The following is a 19,904-nucleotide window of genomic DNA, read 5'->3' as shown; positions in this document are numbered from 1 at the left end:
AAGCCTGCAAATAAACTATTTAGATTTATTTCTATTCAGTGACTGCACTGACGACTGGTCATAACTAAGATAGGGCATGCAGTAAGAAGAAATTTGGATATTTCTACTTCTGGGATATTATTTCTATTGTTTATTAACTGTGGCTTCCACATGTTATGCAGAGAAACTTTTATGCTGTTTTTGTTTTTTGCATGTTTTTAAATTATGTCATAAAAAAGTAAGAATCTGTAGAATGGAATAAGTATTGCTTGTTTAGCACCAGATAAAGCCAGTCAATCCACAGAAATGCTTCCCCACCACCCTAATGGCAAATATTTCTCATTTGAAGGTGGGAAAGATGAACTTTCCTCAGCTGGCAAGTAAGATGAAGAAAAGCAATCAAGCCGGAAAGAGACAGAGGTCGGGGGCAAACTGTTTACTGCTCTGAAATCTTGGTGAAATGTGAACAAAGTTTCTCTTCTCCTATCTATGGACATTCTGCCCAACTTCCATGCACCAAGCTGCCAACATATATTGGTGACTTCAGTTATTTTTTTTTTAACTACGTGGGTTAAAACATTGAAAAAAATGGCAAAACCCTTGCTTGTCCTGCATTTGCCAAACAGCAACATTATTTCCCAAGATTTCAAACTAAGAAAGAAAAATTATTCTAATGTTCTGTAGTCTTTCTTTTTTTTTTTTTCATCTCAGCCTTTTCTAGGACTTCCCTTCCCTTCTCATTATTTTAGGCTACATTTTGTTTTCTCTGGCACAGGCTTCCTCTCCCCTCATGTGATCCGTATGAGAGCCAGCCATGCGTTGTTCCTTGCAAAGGAAAAGCGCCGGGGGCAGCTCCCAGGAGAAGTGAGCTAGAAAGCACAGGCTGAGTGCCACACTGCAGAGCGCCCTGCTGAAGACTTCAGCTGTATTTGCAATAACTGTTTCCTACAGTGGAGCCAATTTTTCTACAGCACAGGCACCCAGATATGTAACACTGAACGCTTACGGTGCTGAATTGACCAACATCCCCAGTTTTGAGGCCCTATGTTTTCCTTGGCTCCATGTCTCTTTAGAGTACCCTAGCGGGCCTGAACCCATGGCTCAGGGACCACTGCCCAGCACATTCACTCTCATGTCACCTCCTGACTGGAATACAACTTAGATAAAGGAGACCAAGTGCTGTACAAGTCAGGACTGTGTCGCTTCCCTACTGTATAGCCCTGAAAACCCTTTAAACAACTTTAATTCTGCAAGGAGGTGGGAGGTGGTGCATCAGGGGCTTCTATCAACACTTCAGATTCTTTAAGTTCTCACATCATGAATAGTTTTAATATGTACCTGAGGGCCCTTAGGTCCAGGTGAGCCTTCGAGTCCATCTAGGCCTGGAGCACCTGTTGTCCCCTATGTTGAGAGAGAATCAACCTCTTAACAGTGTTTCCTGAGAATTTTGTCCTTTTATGCGCAAGATTCTTCTTTTTTTATTACAATGACAGCACAGGATCTTTGCAAAAATATGAATACAGGAAAATACAAAGGAGGAAATAAAAATTTTCTATAGTCTCATCAGGCAGAATTAACCACAGCTTTCAGTCTTTACACACACACACACACATCCTTATTGTCCTATAACACTTGTAACATGCTATGTCTAACTTGGGTGTTTGGCTTGAAAAATCTCACAATTTACTGCGCATTTTCTTAAAAAATCTCTAGGCATCTTACAACATTACATTTATGTTCAAATAGTTAAAATATCAAAGGATCAACAGCTGAGCCCTCGCTTTGCATTGCCCTTAAACTCTGCCACAGACACGAACTCCAAGAAGAGTAAGAAAGGATTAAAGAAGTCTAATTTAGGCAAGGACTGGGACTGCACAAGTTATGTCTCAGCTGTCAGACACTTGGGTATGATTAAATGTCCCTCACTGAGGCCTTTTCCAAGAAATAAGAAAGAAGAAATTTCTCAACACTTTCTCTCCCCATCTTATGTATTTTATGCCATTCTTCTGGATTTGCTTTTTTGTTGTTGTCGAAACCTAACCTTGAAGTATGCGTGGATGGGGTGATGTCTGTGGATGGTAAACTCTTTGTCTATCTGAAAAGATCTATTTTCCTCACTTCTAGTTTAGCTACATACAAAATTCTAGGTTTCTGGCCATTTTGCCTTTGCACCTGCAAGATATTAATTTGCTGTCTTCTGGCATCTATTATTAGCGAACAGAAGTCGGCTACACTCTAATTTGTTATTCCTTTCACAGGGAAAACTAACTGGCTTTTCTTGCTGGTAGTGCTTAAAATGTTTTCTTTAACATTCTGCAGTTTCCCCATGATGTGATTAAGAGTAGATTTATTATTTATTTTTAATAGGAGGATGTGTGCTTTCTCAGTTTTGAAAAATTCCAAGTCACAACCACTCTTTCATAAATATTATAGGCTCATGAAGCTTGTTTATTGACTGTATCACCAACACATCCCAAGGGGATATGATTATGATACTTGGTGTAGCCCATTTTTTAACAAAACATTCAGAAATCTCATTTATATTAGGGTTTTTTGTACCCTCTTTGTTTAAAAGGGGTTTATGTACATTTTAAATAAGGTTTCAGAGTTAATTGAACAAAACTCTAAAAGAAAAGTCACCCACGGAGTCGTTCAAGTTTGTACGTGTAATCCAATCAAAGTTCAATTTAACAATGATTGGGCAAGTAATGTCTCATCGTTGATTTTTATGATTTTGATTTAAGTGCCCAAATTTTCATTTCCTTTTAAGATTTGAAATTGCAGCCTAAAATTTTTCTAACAATTTATTCTTCCACAACCAGTATCATCAAAAAGAGAGGAACTTCAGGCCTGGAGGAGAGTTTTCCGAGTCCTCATTTCAGCTCTCTGGTTGGACAGTTGGAGTTAAGGGGGAAAGCATCACTGTACCTGTGGGCCTGTGTGTCCTCTTCGGCCAGGAGCTGCCTGAAACAGGAGGAAAAGGTATATATCTGTAACTCTGAAAAAAAATGCTTTTTATATGTCATTTAAATTAGTAATGGGCGCTTTAATGCACTGACATTAAAAAAAGTTTCCACCTATTGCTCAAAACATTAAATTATGCACTGCACCATGAAAGCAAAATGCTGCCAATTCCATTCTAAGGCAACAGGTAATTAAACTCATAGACAACTGAACTCTATAGATACTTAAGAGAAGCGATTCTGGTCAATAATTCATCCTCTACTAAACTGTTACTAAAGCTGTTCACACAAGCTCCAAAATTGACTGGTTTGAATTTTATTTCTTTTCATTGTTCCAAAGTGCTATTACATAAGCCAAAAAATCAAGAATAGAGTGGCTAATAGGCAGTAAGCCAGAGGAACGACTGAGAAATTTAAGATCATGAACTTCATTATAGGTGAATTTCAGAAGCTAAGGATAGCCAAACTAATTTTATCCCATCCCCCCAAAGCCAAATACCTGTCAAAAAGGAAAGAATCACCACAATCATTCAAAAGTTACTCAATTTAGTTTGATAATAAAATATCCAATCAAAATAATGGTGCCACATAATCAAGTGGGTTTTTTCCTACTAATCTCATACTTAAGATTAGGCTCTGGGTATATTCCAGATCAGTACTCATGGATCTGGAAATCAAGAGACAAAGACATTTTATTGTCGGACTTAGGATCTCTTGGTGAGGTAATAGCAATACTGACGTCCAGGACTTGCAAAATTCAATAACTATCACACAATGTTTTCTTAATGGACACTTATTTGGGATGGTCAGGTCAAAATTCTGAGAGGCCACTATTGCAGACTTTAAACTCTATTAATCATATTTCAGTCAAAGTTTATTATTGTCTAGGAAATAGACTGTGCATCTGGGGAAATGGTTGGAGTCCTATTCCTTGAAAACCCTGATGAATCAGCTTGAGATGAACGTCTAAAGCCTCTTTCTTACAGGGAAAGAAATATGCTTTCTCTGTTCTGAATCAATTCACTTCAGTTCCATTAAGAAAAATATTGACCAAGGGTTTACTACCTGCAAAGCACACTGGGTGGGAACCATACAGCATAAGGATGACACACACACAAACACATACACACAGGCACAGAGTCCTTGATCTCAGGGACCCCTCACTCTGCGGTGAGATGAACGCTTACAAGGCAGGGTATGGCCAACACCACAGGAAAGAGGAGTGGCAGAAATATGGGCTTTGAAGAATGCAATAATTTCATCAGTCAAATCAGGAAAAAGTTTCCTTGAAGAAGAGATTTTTAAGGATGGGTTTTGGAGGATGGGTAGCAGTTCTACAGGGAGAAGATGTAAGAAGTCCTCTTTCCAGCAGAGGATACCAGACTGAGTAATAAAAATGGGAAACTAGGCGTGTATGTGATAGGAGTGGTTCTGGGTCAGAGACATGAGAAGAAAAGCGAGTAGTGGAGTTCCGAAGGCTAGAAATACAAGACCAAGGCTTCATACTTTGTTAGCAGAAACCACCATGGCTCTTGGAGCAGAAAATGTACATGGCCAGACCTGGGGTTTAGGTGGACACCACTGTTTGTGTAGGAACAATGAAATGGAACCTTATATTTGGGCAAAATAAAGAGCTTCCTGTGCAATAAAGGATATGAAACAGGCCCTCACATCCAAAAATATGGTCCACTGTCACAGGGTTTGAAACATCCATGAATGTTTTTTTCTGTCTTTGATTGACCTCGACAGAGCTTGATTAAAATGACTTATCTTTATGCATATTCATTGAGCTCCTGCTTCCTCTGAGGCACTTGTCAGTGTGGTGCTGAGAAAACCTGCCTCCTGTCCCGAGGCAGGAGTTTGTAAACCCAGCGGAAAGCGGAGAGGACGGGCCTTAATCGCCCATTCACTGAAATAACGGAGATATTTCCAGAAGTGATCAGCTAGCACTTTCATTAACGGCTCCTGGGGATTTAAACTCCAAATAAAAGTCATGGTTTTAAATACCTTGGGTAGATGTGAGAAAAAGAAAAAAAATGCAAGGCAATATGGAGGCGATTTCTATAATTTTGCCTCAAATTTTCAAATATTTTGAATGGGAAACACTAAATCCCTAGACATCTTAATGGCTTCCCTACAGGCTCATAGTTGTCTGGCATTACTGACCTGTGAAAGGGAATATGAATGGGCGGAGTGAGAAAGAAAATCTCCCCAAAGAAGACCTGAGAGTTAGAAGACCCCAAAGAGTCCTCAGCCCTTCGGTTCCTTGCAGCCTGGCTTTCTGGTTCGTTACTATGCCCCACTTTCCCAGATAGGTATGGACTGATTTGGAACTCCGAACCCCCAGGAAAATAAAGGACATTCTTAACAGCAAAGCATGCCATTAATCCTAAATCTTAATGGCAAGCGCACTCACAATAATAAATGACTGTCCTACAGTACTTCAAGCTGTCCATAAACAGTGCTAAGAGAGAGAGAAAGGGCGAAGCATAGCTAACAGACCCTCAGGACTTAATAGGACTGAAGATCATGCATTAGTTTGGGGCTGCATTTGCTTCTCATTAGCCATGGCACAAAAATCTATTCTTATTTTCAGAAATGTTTGGCTCAGAAAAAGCCAACCTCCCACTCCCATCCCTACCCCATCCTCAGCACTGCAGCTTTCTGGCGCTGGCCCTTCCGCCTCTGAACCACCCAACCCATTACAGACTCCTGGCACAGTGCTCATGTCCCTAGAGGTCCGTCCCCCTCCTCCATAACAGTGGTTCTTACCCACAAGGGGAGACTTAGCACCCACCCCCTCCTTCCCTGGGAACATTTGGTGCTATCTAGAGACATTTTTTGTTGTCACAGTCAGGGGTGCCACTCCAGCGCCTAGTGGGCAGAGGCCAGGGATGGCACTAAACATCTTACAGTGCAAAAGACGGCCTCCCACAGCGAAGGGTTATTCAGCCCAAATGTTGAGATGCCATGCTCTCATCATGGTTCTCAGTTCCTCAAGAGCAAAGGCTACATATCTCATTTGACTTTGTAGCTCTAATAGGTAGTAGAGTTGCGGGTACACTGTAGGTGTTCAGTAGGGTTTACCAAATGAATGAGGGTCAGGTTCGGTCCCCTGCAGGGATTTCTCTGTGTGCCACACCCTCCCACCGGTCACCCTCCCTTCACTGACCAGTCCAGCAGAAACCCCTCTCACTGAGGAATCCTTAACGCTCCTGATCTACCTACATTTTAGAATTTCTTAGCGCTATAGATTTTTCTTCTCTCTTAAAGGATAATGACTTCACTGTTATTATGAAAATGACATGTTGATTTTTAAATATTCAAATGCAGAAAATGCACAGAATAAAAATGTAAAAGTCATCCCACATCCTCCGTCTAAAAATAACTATCGTTAACATTTAGTAATCATGATTCTTGGCATCTTTTTATGAGTGTTTACAGATGGAGTTCTAAATATGGTACTTTTGATTAAAAAGGGATCATGCTACTCATGCTATTTTAAAATTAAAATATATTTAATTGTATTTGAATTTAATAGGAGGAAAAATAAAACTGAAAGAATTGGAAATGTCAGGTGGTAACATTTCTTGACCATGAAGAATAATTAGAAGGTGAGGGTATTTTTGCAATGTGTATTTTAGCTTAAGAATATGCTTAGAGACTGAATCCCTACAATGCAAGATGAAGACTCAGTAGATCAACACTTTCCCCACTTCCTCATTTTCATATGATTTTTAATTATCAAATGTCTAAAATTTACACTTTGTTTTGTAATCACAATTTCTGACTTAGTCTTATTTCTGCACTTAAAGGGATTCAAATTTATTATTATAAAACTTTAAATACAGCCTGGCTGCCGTAGCTCAGTGGATTGAGCGTGGGCTGCAAACCAAAGCATCACAGGGTCGATTCCCAGTCAGGGTACATGCCTGGGTTGCAGGCCGTGACCCCCAGCAACCGCACATTGGTGTTTCTCTCTCTCTCTTTCTCCCTCCCTTCCCTCTCTAAAAATAAATAAAATCTTTAAAAAAAACCTTTAAATACAGGAACATGAAAGCCATGTTGTCTCAGTTTTTGAAGGCTTTGTCATGTTGAGTACTCACCCGCATTTTTGGACTATAAGACGTACCCCCCAAATCTGGGAGGAAAGGGGGTGTGTCTTATAGTCCAAATGTAGCTTGCCTGACTCGCTGTGATGGGGCGGGGGGCGGTGGCAGCCTATGTTATTTATGTTACTAAATATTTTACCACATTTTTTGCTTCAAATTTTTTTTCCTATTTTCCTCCTCTAAAACCTAGGTACATCTTATGGTCTGAAAAATTTGCTATATGCTGGCAGGACCACTTGGGTGAGAATACAAACCTTGTACCATTCTATCTGAGAACTCAGGCCATTCTACTATTTGTTCCTGAATGTTGGGAAGAAAACTGAAGACAGATTGCATTTTCTATCTTTTCTGCTTATGTAAAGAAAAAATTCTCGTGGTTTTTTATTTACATAATAAGTTTGGTAGTTTCCACAGGATGTGGCTCAGTGATGATGTATTTGTATGAATTTTTCTAAGTCAGAGTATGTCTTTTCTATCTGCATATTTGAGCTTTTGCCTCTAGAAGTTATATTTTATTACATTTCTGAATGTTTTTACATTGCATTTGGTTTGTTTAATTTAGTAATGCAAATTCTACATTTTGGCTCTCCACTGTTGATATTCTATCTCAATTATTGCTTGTGTGGCTTCTTGATTACCATATGCCTGCCTATATTTGTTCAGTCATATTTATTCTCATTTTTGTTGCTTCTAATACATCTTAAATTCTACATTTTCCCCATTCCCATTGCTCCCCAAGCACTACTAACTTGCTTTTTTCACTTTTTGTTGTCTTATCAGAGCAGTCATGTTGCCTTAATTTTTTTTTGAGACTTTGGAGAATGATTTTGGAGTTGTTTCACCTTTTCCTTAAGTAGTTCCTCTTCTAATGAGGGTTTATCTGCCCTGTGCTCATCTAGCTCTCCTTCTGTTTTCTTGCCATTTCAAAGCATAGGTCCTGGTTAGTAATCATCTGATTAACAGTAAAGAGTATTAATATTTTTCATGATTAATCACCTTTGAATAGGGTCACCGATTTACTGAATAACTTACCACTACCTGGACGTGGGTCAATAGCTTTGATATAGGTATGCTGCCAGCACTTTCGCATCATGAATTATTTCTTATACCTTATGGCTCCCTCTTCTTCCAAATTCTGACATTTAAGAGACTCGTGGATATACTCTGGTGTCTCTTCAGATTGTACAAATCTTTCGCCCTTTTGAGAGACTCATGGAGCTCACATGAAGCCCCATAACTCACAGCTTCTCTGCACGGTGATAGTCACTGTTTCTTCTCTTGTCTTTGCAGCTCCGTGGCCTGCAGGGACTGCTGTGCTGCGGATACTAAAACTGGAATGTTCTTCAGTTTCTCACTGTTTCTGTCTCCTCTGCTAAATGGTGCCCATCAGGATATTCCCTGATCTTCTCAAAATTTATAGTATCCCTGGATTTCGTTCACCAGCTTTTTCAGGAATAGGGCAGCCGCTTTTAGAAAACCCTGACCCCTGCTGGAGGTATGAGGCAGCCTGTGTCAGCTCTCCACAGTCTCCCGCAGGAGGACCCAGATTTTACAGTAGTGGGCCAGCAGTTGTCCCATGTAGCTTAATGTTGTGGTCATGGCTTGTTAAACTGTTTAAAATTTCTTTTGTTGTTTTTGGTGAAATGCACAAATGGGAAATAGTATAAGAAACACCTTGATTTTGCCTCCTTTAGCTGGAAGTCCTACTTTTACTCGTGCATGACACTGATGAACCTAAAACCCAAGACAATGCCATATTTCTCAGGAGTTGTGCAGGGCGACACTTGGTGACACAGCATTAGCCTCTAGAGAGATTATGGCCTCTATGAAATGATAAAAGTAATCTCCCATGCCAGGGTCTCTTGGATGATATTCTTTCAGTTCAAAATATTTTCTTGGGGCATGTAAGCTGGTGACACCCTTTTAAAAGGTGAAATGAACAACAAATGTATGTCTTTATCTTTAGATGCAGTAAAATGGCAGTAGTGAAGTGCTTGACCAGCCATCAGATTCCGCACATTTTAATTGTAATCTCTGTTTTTAGTTCCATCTCTCTACTTTGCAAATGAGTGCCTTCCCAGATAGAAAAATATTTTCTTGATGGAGTATTAGAGCTGGTCCTATGAACTTCAGCCCAGAAAAATAAAATGCATAATAAATGCAATATATTAAACTTGTTTTTATTTGTGCTCATTTAAAAAATATTGTATATTTTGAGGGTGGGGAGGTAAAGGCAATTGCAGAAGGTTAGATAACTACATAAAGAATGAAAGAAAATGGTGCACAATGAGAAGAGGCAGGTCTAATTTAGAATCCAATACAGGCATTTAAGTGTATTTTATCAAAGTATCTCTTTAGGTACTTTGGGTAAAGATTTTCTTTTACAACCTCTGTACTTTTCCAAGAAGTGAAGTGTAGAATCGTTTGTTTAAAGTACTCACTGAAAAAAAACAAACAAATACATAAAAAAGTTCCCAAAAGGTGCCATAAGCAAGTAACCAAATTTTACTCTCAGGTATATATTTTTATGCCTCAAAAACATATAATATTTTCAATAGTACAGAGGTTCTGCAAAAAACTAAAAATAGCACCATCAGTAATTCTGCTTCTGGGTATTTATCAAAGAAATTAAAAGCACTAACTCAAAGAGATACCCCCATATTCACTGCAGTATTATTTACAAAAGCCAAGACCTGAAAGCAACTTAAGTGTCCATTGATGAATCAATGAATTAAAAAATGGGGTATATATATACACAATGGATTTATTTATACAATAAATATTATTCAGCCATTAAAAAAGAATGAAATCTTGCCATTTGCAACAACAAGGATGGACCTTGAGGGCATTATGCTAAGTGAAATAAGTCAAAGAAAGACAAATACTGTGACCTCACTTACATGTGGAATCATGAAAAAAAAGTTCATGGGCACAGAGAGCAGATTGGAGGCTGCCAGAGGTGGAGGGTTGAGGCTGAGTGGAGATGAGAGAAGTGGTCAAAAGATAAACATTTCCAGCTATAAAATAAATGAGCCATGGAATATAAGGTACAGACAGCATGGTAGCTACAGTCAGCCATACTGCATTGTATATTTGAAAGTTGCTATGAGAAGTAAATCTTGAAAGTTCTCATCACAAGAAAAAAGTCTGTAACTCCGAGTGGTGATAGATGCTCACTAGACCAGTGGTGGTGATTGTTTTGCAGCATATACATGTACCCAATCATGCTGAACACCTGGAACAAATACAGCATTGTATCTCAATAAAAATATACAATATTTCAAAACTGAGCACAAATAAAAACTAGTTTAATATATCACATATATATTCTGGGCAGAAGCTCATAGAACCAGCTATTATACTCCATCAAGAAAATATTTACAAGGTAAAAAAAATGGAAGTAAGAACAGAGAGAGGACTTCAACCAGGACTCAGTTTTTTAAGTGCATAGCTATACAATTTGGCAGGGAATGGAGTTTTAGACTTAAAACGGCATCACTGGCCACCTCAGTTAGCCTAGTCAGGAGGCCAAACTCTGATACCTCTTCCCCTGGTGGGCTGCTGCTTTGTCCTCATTGCCTGGCTTGTTCTCCTGTTCAGTAATTTCCCCTGCAGCCCACACCCTTCTGTCTGAGCTTCCGGGGCTTCCCCAAGTCCTGTTCCAGCTCTGTTCTCAGGTCAGTGTTCCCAGGGTACTAAGCCCCACAGAACCAGCCCACCACTCCCCCCACTCAGCCATTTTCATCACAAGATAGGCTCCTGAAGCAGTGGGTCTCCTTGTCTAGAAAGACTCTTACCGTGTCAGTTCTGAAGCCCGGTGTCCCAGGGGGGCCTGGCATGCCTCTTCTACCCTGTCAAATGAACAAAACAGATGTGTGACAATAATTACACAGCGCAGACACATTTCTCCTCAACCTCAGCTGGTTCGCTCCAGGGAGGTAGGATGGGGACCCACCAACTGGAGAACTATTGTCCTTTTGGAATGGAGCTCTGCTTCCACTGGTCATAAATCATCTCTATGTGGGTAATGAGGAACTGCAGGACAAAATGCTAATGACATGGTTTCATCTGTTCATCACCACTGCCTAACGTGCAATTACGGTGCAGTTAGAATATTTAAATCAAACTATCCCCACAGAGTGGATCATTAAACCATGCCACATGCCCAGTATGGACACTACAGGTTTGGATTTCTGCCTTTCGACTTCTTGTTCTGTTTAGCTAACCTGCATAGATTATATCCTGATGTGAATAAAAGTGTGAGTATCTCCAATACTCACAAGTCTCCCCAAGACAGAAAAGGAAGAAATAATTATGAGTCTACAATGAAACCTATGTTTACCATTTAATAAAAATTGTAGGTGACACTTCCTAAAGGGTTCTCATATGGCAGGCTTAGTCACTGAATTCCCACCATAACCGTCAAAAGTAGGCTTTCTGTCTTTTTTTTGCAGATGAGAAGATTAAAGTTAGCCCTGGCTGGCGTAGCTCAGTGGATTGAGCACGGACTGGGAACCAAAGTGTCCCAGGTTTGATTCCCAGCCAGGGTACATGCCTGGGTTGCAGGCCATAACCCCCAGCAACCGCACATTGATGTTTCTCTCTCTCTCTGTCTATCTCCCTTCCTTCCCCTCTAAAAATAAACAAATAAAATCTTTAAAAAAAAGAAGATTAAAGCTGACAGAAAGTGTCCCAAGGCCACAGGGGTGGCAAGGGACAGGTCCTGAAACAGGGCCCAGCCTGTCCCCAAAGCAAAGTCCTTCCACCGTATCAGACCTCCTCTCCATGTGGAGTGGCTGATGACACTTCCTTGGCCAGAAGATCCAGCATTATCCAGATAGTAATATTTTTAATTCTAAAAAAATAACAAGATGGTCTAATTGATTCTTGGGAAGGTTCATGAAATCAATCCCAGGAGACTTGCCTCCAGAGGCAAGTACAGCATGCCAGATCTTGTACATTTTTATCGTGTACTATGAAGAATATGCTGGCTGTTTAGGGTGTGTATTCTCTGGATCCTGGGAAGGCCAACAGCCCTTTTGATGGTTCTTCTTATTAGCTAGCCCTACATTTAAGTTAGAGCTTGGATGTTTACATACATAAATGATGACCTCTAGGGTATGGCTTAGTGAAGCACATCACCCCAAGTCCAGAAGAAGAGAATGTTCCCTGAATCCCATAGTAGCAGATAAGGATTAAAAGATCCTTTTGCTCCTAAAAATAACTTTTGTATGAAGTATATCCACTCTGATTTGAAGTTCTCCCTATGCATTTCATATTCTATCACTCAGACTTGGGCCTCACAAGTTCACTTTCAAATGCCCCCAGAATTACCTGCCGTCCTTGTTCTCCTTTCAAGCCCTTGGGTCCTTCTATGATATTGTCAAGTCCAGGAACTCCCTGGGAATAGGAAATAAAAAGAAAAATTAATAGATTTTGAACATTTCTCCTTAAAAATGTGACTTGTGTATGATACATTTAGTTACCCCCCAAAGTAGACAGAGGTTCAACCCAATGGAAAGCAGGAATGGGTTAAGATGGTGTTTTCTTTTCTTCCTGTGATTTGTATCATCAGAAGGGAATGGAAACCCAAGGTGTGCGCAGGGGACGGGGTGGGGCGAATGTGGAGCTCAGCCTAGAAGGCAGAGCCCAGGGAAGCAGGGGTAGCATGAGGTGTGTGTGACAACCCTTATCCTGGGTCTGGGGTCCCCCTTCTGGCTCCTGCAATCCTTTCTCTTACCATTTGTTCTTTTTTCATGGGACCTAGGCAAATTTATCCTTGGGGGCTGGTAGATGTGACTGTCCCCGACCCTTGAGAAAGGTAAATGTTTGCAGTGGGCTCTACCGCAAGAACACAAGCATGCTGAGCAGTGCAGGGGCAGCATCTGCCACCCACTCCCTCTTTCTCTGCATGGGTGCCTGGCTGCTTTCTTCCCACATATGCTTGCCCCTACTTTTTTGGTTTTCAAAAATGCCTGGCGTTTTTCCCAACAGTCACACGGATGTTCCTGCAGAAACTCGTTCCAAACAGGCATACATTGTGGGGTGCTGTCCCACCTGCACCAAGCTGAGAGGACTCTGCCTTGGGGGGGAGAGGGTTAGGACCACAGGCGGAGCAGTGGCCCCATGGTGCCGGAGGATTGGGGGGTGGGGGGACAGTCGGCACAGTCAGCGCTCCAATCCATTGAGAACGGAAAGCAATTACCCAGCCCTACTGAGTGCCAGCTGCCGGCTGTTTGGCTGACAGCCGCCCAATTACTTTCATCAATCAATAAGCAATTTGTGATCACCAGTGGGGACATGTCATTGTTCCAGAGAGTCAGTAAGCTTTTTAAACAAGTAGTTTGTCCACTTACAGGGCTTATAGGCTAACGGAGTGAAAAAGACAGGCTTAGAATTTACCTTATAACCAATATTATTAAAACAAATAAAAATTATTTCTCTTCCACATATTGAAGCCAAAGATTATTTTCTACATTTTCTGTCTTATTCTTTAAATATTTCTTTGTTAAGTTCTCCAAGCAGGATATACGTAAATTACAATATTAGATAATCATATTTGGTGAGAAAGGTGTGTAAGGGAAAGGAAGGTAATGGGATAATATAAAGCCCAAAATTTTATCCCCCTGCCTGTATAAATTTCTTATTGTTGTCCAACATCTAACTATTTGATTCAAGGGATGACATAAAAAAAATCACATTCCAGCACATTCTATAGACTAGAACATCCTAATTCTCATGTTTGGTTAGTCTGAATGGAATATCTGGTCAATTTATGATTAAGCATGGGCTTCTAATAATGGTATGTTTTCGAATGATAAACTCTGTAGCTCAGATAAATGATCTAGCTTAGCTTTCCCTCCAACTTACATGAGGTTTGAAAAAAATATTTAAGTCTAAATGGGAAATTTTAAACAGCCAAGCTAGCTTTCATGTGATTGCACATTCTTGCTGAATAAACATAGGTTTTTCAGGAATTTGGGTCATCTGCATGTACTCCTGTAAATGATCTGATCCTGTGTGTTCTATTGATTTTTGTCAATCTTTTTATGACATTTAAAAAAATTTTCCTAAAATAGTAACCCACAAAAAGCACAGAATTGTCTTCCACTTGAGATATATATTCCCAAGTGGCTAGGAAGAATTATTATGCATTGAAAAGCCATCTAAAATTAGTATAACAACAAACTATTAAACTCAGAAAAGCTCTGGTGGGTTGAATTTTCAGCCATCTCTTGAAGCCACAGAACATTTCTTTCTAAATAAAAATCCTTTTACATTATTCAGATTCTTTAAAGGTGTTACATAGCCATACAAACAATTTAGCAGACAATCGGGGTGATTCTGATCATAGTGAATGGCAGTTTTATAGTAATGCCCCAAGTGGGTTTTTGGCTATCATATCTAGATGACTGAAATGCCTTTGTATTTGAACTACTATTTCTTAATTATCTGTATTGGTGGACAGTTTTTTTTTTCTTTCTTTTTTTAAAATAAGATTTAATAAGATTTATTGAAATTATCCTTTTCTCTTTTTTTATATTTTATTTATTTATTTTTAGAGAGGGAAGGGAGGGAGAAAGAGAGAGAAAGGGAAAAATCAATATGCAGTTGCTGGGGGCCGTGGCCTGCACTCCAGGCATGTGCCCTGACTGGGAATTGAACCTGCGATACTTTGGTTCACAGCCCACGCTCAATCCACTGAGCTATGCCAGCCAGGGCTGGTTTTTTTGTTTTCAATTAGATAGTCTGAAGTTGTTTGAAAACCCTCAGGTCACCAGACTTGTCAGGAGATACCACTTAGTGAACAATGCTGTCTGTAAGTACAAATTCCTCTGCTTTCTAAATGGAGTTGTCTCCAATGCACACCTAACATTTACATTTGTCAGCATATATTGCACCAAATTCTTTTTCCAATTGACCCATGTGTTCTGGAGGGGGAGTTTTTAAAGACAGAGTCCTGTGAGATTCCCAGCTGCCCCACATCCTTATCAGCACTTGGTATTGTCAGTGTTTATAAATTTTAGCCATTCTGCTTGGGCACATTCCAGTGGGGGTGTAAATCAGTAAAAAAAAATGTTTGGCTCTAAAAAGTTAATCTGAATGTATGTATTTCAATTATTACCTAGGCATTCTATTTCTAAGTATAGACCCAATAGAAATGTGTGCAAAAGCTCACCCAAAGACACATACAAGAATGTTTATAGAAGTGCTATTTATAAGAGCAAAAATTAGAAACAATCCAAATACCTACCAACAGCAGAACTGATATGTAAATCATGGCATAGTTACACAGCAGAACAGTACACAGCAGTGAGATAGCATGAACTATTGTTATCTACAATGACATAAATGAATCTCACAAGCATACACTTGAGCAAAAGAAGCCAGGGACAGAAGGGTGAATCATAAATGATTCACTTACTTAGAGCTCAAGAACAGGTAAAACTAATTTATGATCCTAGGCTAGTGATTACCTTCGGGAGGGCTGGCAGTGACTGGAGTGGACAGGAGGGGGTTTCTCAGGTGTTCTGTTGTTATCTAATATTCTATTTCTTTACCTAGGTGGTGAGTACACAGGTGTATTTATAGTCATCGAGCTATTACATTGATCATTTGTGCACTTTTCTGATGTATTTACAGTTCAATAAATTCTGGAGACCTGACGCACAGGACAGTGATTCTACACAATGATACTATGTTATTATATACTTCTAAGATACTAAAAGCCTAGGCAGTAAATGTTCTCACTACAAAAAATAAGTGGTAACAGTGTGCCATGATAGAGGAGTTAGCTAACGCTCTGGTGGTAATCACATTGTAATATACAAATGTATCAAATCAACACTTTGTACACTTCAAACTTACACAATGTTACATGTCAATCATATCTCACTAAAAAGGTTTCATAAATGTTTAAAAACAAACCAAAATCCTAATTCATCAAGGTTTTGGAGACTTCCTTATGTGTGAGCACAGTGCTGAAAGCGCGCCCTCCAGTACGAATGTCCCATTTGACTTGGCATGCTGCCTGTTGGTGTGAGCCCTGTCTTTTGGGTGTAGGTCCCATGAGAGCAGGCACCTTTGTGTCCTATGTCCAGTCTAATATAATGTCAGCTGGCTTGGATTAAAAAAAATGAAGGTAATGTACTCGATTGAGAAAGGCTTTTGGAGAATAGGAAAAAAAGATATGGCTTTGTTTCTTCTCCTCTGTCCATATATTGAGTCACTCAGAGGAAGAAAAGGAAGTAGACTGGAATCCCTTCCCAGCTCTGAAGTGCAAGGACAATTCTGCAAGTGTACTCTCAAAAGGTACCTGTGCAAGTGAAGTGCAAGGGCTTCTCAATGTCCATGCTCATATTGTGTGTGACAAAGATCTAACATAGTGAACCTGCTTTTAAAATTCCACAGTTATGCCTGTGATGATTTGAACTCAGGATTGCTGTTGCAGGACCTTAAAGTGGGGAGGCCTTTCTCTGTGAAAAGTGACAGGAGCTGGGCCCTGACGCTAGTTCACAGCCCGCGCAGCCGGCACTCACAGGGTCTCCTCGCAGGCCCTTTGCTCCACGGTCTCCAGGAATCCCTTTCTTTCCGGGGCTTCCCTAAAGTTGACAAAAATCAGAAGAGGGACAAGACAAGAATTTTTAATAACATTAATAGAAACAAAGAGTTTATCTCCTCCCTGATTTGAATAATTACATCTTTTTTCCAAAGTTATTTTTAAACTAGAAAGGGAAACAACCAAAACTAGTTTCAGGCATCATATGAATAATTTAAGAGTGACCCCAGTTATTTGCCATCATGGTGAACTCTGTTCCAGACACATTTATCATCCTGTTTAGTTTTTACAACTACCTTATACGCCAAGCAATGTTTATTATCTTGCTTTTAATGAGGCAACTGAGACTCAGAGAGATTATCCATTTTCCCCAAGGTGGTTGCGTCAGCTAGAAAGTGGGTTTCTGACTCCTCTGTCCACACCCTAAAGACAGATAAAGTAGATGACAGAAGTATGGCTGCTGTTGGTTTTTGTTCTAGATGAGAATGGGCTGCTTTTCATTACTGACCCCAATTTTTCACTCCCCTCTGAATCTATGCTCTTTGCCATGTAACTCTGCACTGCCTTTCAACTCTGTGTGTGTGTGTGTGTGTGTGTGTGTGTGCGCGTGTGTGTGCATGTGGGCGCGCGTGCACGCACCGGCAAGAGGGAGGCGAGATTCCCTACCCCTGAGTTTGGTCGTGACTTGATGGGGCCAACAGAAAGAAATAGAAATGTCACTGAGAGAGCTCCAAGCCTAGGCCTTAGGAAGACTCGGGACCTGATGTGTTTCTACTTCTTCTCTTCTGCTTCTGCCATGGCCTTGAAGAGGTCATGGTCAACATGGACTGGCAGCTCTCTGGGCCCAGGAGTAGGATAAAAGACATGTGGAGCAAACCCCAGACAACCTACAGACACACAGGAGCCAAGGGGAGCCATGCTCGGCCTAGGCCAGGTGAACGTCTCAGACACGTGAGAACAAGTTTTCTGCTGCACCTGACTGAGATGTCATGGTGGCTCGTCACAAAGCGGCCTGTGGCGCTGGCCAATGGACACACCTAGGGTGGCTCTTCTATCCTATTAATTTCACCTTTCATTCCCAGCACAGGTTTCATCATGGCTATTTATTGAATCCCTACCTGCGATCCTTCATCGCCTTTTTCTCCTTTTCTTCCAGGAAGACCACTGTCACCCTAAGAAACAGGGAAGAATAAATTCAAATCCCCATTTTCTTAATGCAAAAATAGCTCAGAAGGGTCTTCAGGGCACAAAGAGAAAGCTGTACCTGTATGCCACTCAGTCCATCAATTCCATTCTCCCCAACTTCTCCCTACAAAGACAGATGTGACCAGAACAGTGTGCATTACATTTATGTGGAAAGAAGTCAGTCACCAAACAAGAAGTCTAACTTTGTGTTCCTTATACAGCTTCTTGGTTAGGCTGGCCTTGGGTAATTAATATCAAAGTTTACTTAGTAATAGAAACTGTCATCAAATAGTACACACTGCCTGCAATAAAATGTAGAAATAAACAAAATTCAATTATTGACAACAAAAAAAGAAAGGTCAACAGAAACTTCATTCCCACAATCTGCTGACCAATAATCTCACAAAATATTTTTAGACAGCAACTGAGGAGATAGATGAATATGTTTGGTACCATACCTGATGTCCATTTAGTCCTCTATTTCCCTGAAAAAAGAAAGGACAGTGGTGATTGGTGTAAGAAAATGGAATTCATGTTGGAAAGACTCCACAATATCTTATGCAACCCTTACCTTCGGACCTTTAGCGCCATTGCATCCCTTAATACCTTGCTCTCCCATTGGTCCAGAGGCTCCTCTTTCTCCCTGAGAAAGAGCACAGAACTGGGTGAACCTTTTCTATCTGGAAATCTGGAATCTGTCTTGGAAATTTGACAAGTGTTATATTGGAAAACAAATGCGTGACTGCTCACAGTAGACAATCCAGAATTCATGCTTATAAAAACTAAGAATGGAAATAAATCAGAGCTGCTCTGTTGACAACTTTGTTTTACTTCAGATCCCATGTGCACTCTGCTGTGGGTGGAATAGTATCTAAATAAAACAGGCATACCAAGAACTGGAAGCTAAGCTGTGTCCTCAAGATTTTAGGAGGTACTCCAGGAAAAGACGACAGAAGACTGGTGAGATGTCAGAGAAGGATGCTCTAGGTATGATCTAAGCAAGAGGCATGATTTATAGACAAAAATCCATTGTTCTTTTTCTTAAATAAATACTCCTCCTACAGTCCTCTTAACAATGGCCCTACCCATCTGTACATCTTGTGAGCTGGAAACAAAGGTGTCATCCCCAGCTTTTCTCTTCCCAAGAGGTCAATAAGTTATGTCTGCTCTACCTCCATTCGTACTGTCTGAAACTAAGATTAGGACCACTTTGTCTTACACCTACCACTGCATGATTTCTGCCTGTAATCATGGCTTTATTGTCATCCATAATAGTGACTGGGTATGCTTTCTAAATACATACCCCCATCATTTATACTTCTATCCATGATATCATTCATACTTCTATCCATGACATCATTCATCCTTCTATACATGACATTATTCAATGACTGCCCACCAGCTGGAAGCCACCACTCAAACCTTTCACAGGGTATTCAAGGCTCCCAACAATCTAGGTCTTGCTTGACATATAACCTCCTTTCACTGTGTCCTGGGTGCCTTTGCCATTCTACAAACACACGTCTCTGACTCAGTTACATGCTCTTAAACACACTGTTCTCCCCAGAGAAATTTCTATTTGTCCTACATATGTCTGCCCAAGCATTAGCCCGTATGTGTATGTACCCTTCTTCCAAGCCCTTAACTGCCACCCAGGCTGTTACCTGAGCTTGTTATGTGCTTGTTCTGCTACTCTGTCACACTGCATCTCACTATTCCTTCACTATAGTCCTTGTGTGTAACAGCTGGGACCATGGTTGTCTCATCTGCCTTCCCACTAGTCTGGAAGTTACCCGAGATGGGAACCATGTTTGTCTTTTATTTATTTTTATTTCTAGGGCCTACCACTCTGCCTGGTACATGGTAAGATGTTTTAATATACATCTTAAATGAATAATGAATTTGTGAAGACTGTGGTAAATACTGTGGTAAATGGTAATATATAATTGCCGGGTGAATGGGTGAATGGATGGATGGATGGATGGATGGACGGATTGATGGATAAATGGGAGGGAGGGTGAAAGGGAGGGAAAGAGGGAGGAAAAGAGGGGATAGATGGATGCAAGAAAGAGTGAGGTCCTTGATAAACAATGTGGTGAGTTGGTT

At 40.4% G+C, this 19,904-nt stretch overlaps 1 protein-coding gene across 2 annotated transcripts in view; it reads right to left on the bottom strand.

Moving 5' to 3' along the window:
- Nucleotides 1–19,904, bottom strand: part of COL6A6 (collagen type VI alpha 6 chain) — a 143,837-nt gene that overhangs the window by 54,060 nt on the left and 69,873 nt on the right. For both annotated transcript variants that reach the window (XR_006787811.1, XM_045857311.1), the window contains exons 15-23: nt 18,370–18,441; nt 18,257–18,283; nt 17,878–17,922; nt 17,732–17,785; nt 16,594–16,656; nt 12,389–12,454; nt 10,852–10,905; nt 2,908–2,943; nt 1,318–1,380 (exon numbers count right to left, since the gene is read on the bottom strand). Coding sequence is in view for 1 of the 2 variants with exons in the window: in XM_045857311.1 (XP_045713267.1) it covers nt 1,318–1,380; nt 2,908–2,943; nt 10,852–10,905; nt 12,389–12,454; nt 16,594–16,656; nt 17,732–17,785; nt 17,878–17,922; nt 18,257–18,283; nt 18,370–18,441 (480 nt within the window). In the remaining variant the exon portion in view is untranslated. The remainder of the gene's footprint in view (nt 1–1,317; nt 1,381–2,907; nt 2,944–10,851; nt 10,906–12,388; nt 12,455–16,593; nt 16,657–17,731; nt 17,786–17,877; nt 17,923–18,256; nt 18,284–18,369; nt 18,442–19,904) is intronic.

This window comes from Phyllostomus hastatus, unplaced genomic scaffold (assembly GCF_019186645.2).
Source record: "Phyllostomus hastatus isolate PE091 unplaced genomic scaffold, TTU_PhHast_1.1 phas_scaffold_129, whole genome shotgun sequence".
NCBI classification, from domain to species: Eukaryota; Metazoa; Chordata; class Mammalia; order Chiroptera; family Phyllostomidae; genus Phyllostomus; species Phyllostomus hastatus.
Note: the sequence above shows the minus strand (reverse complement) of the source record. Positions and strands in the feature narration are given on the sequence as shown.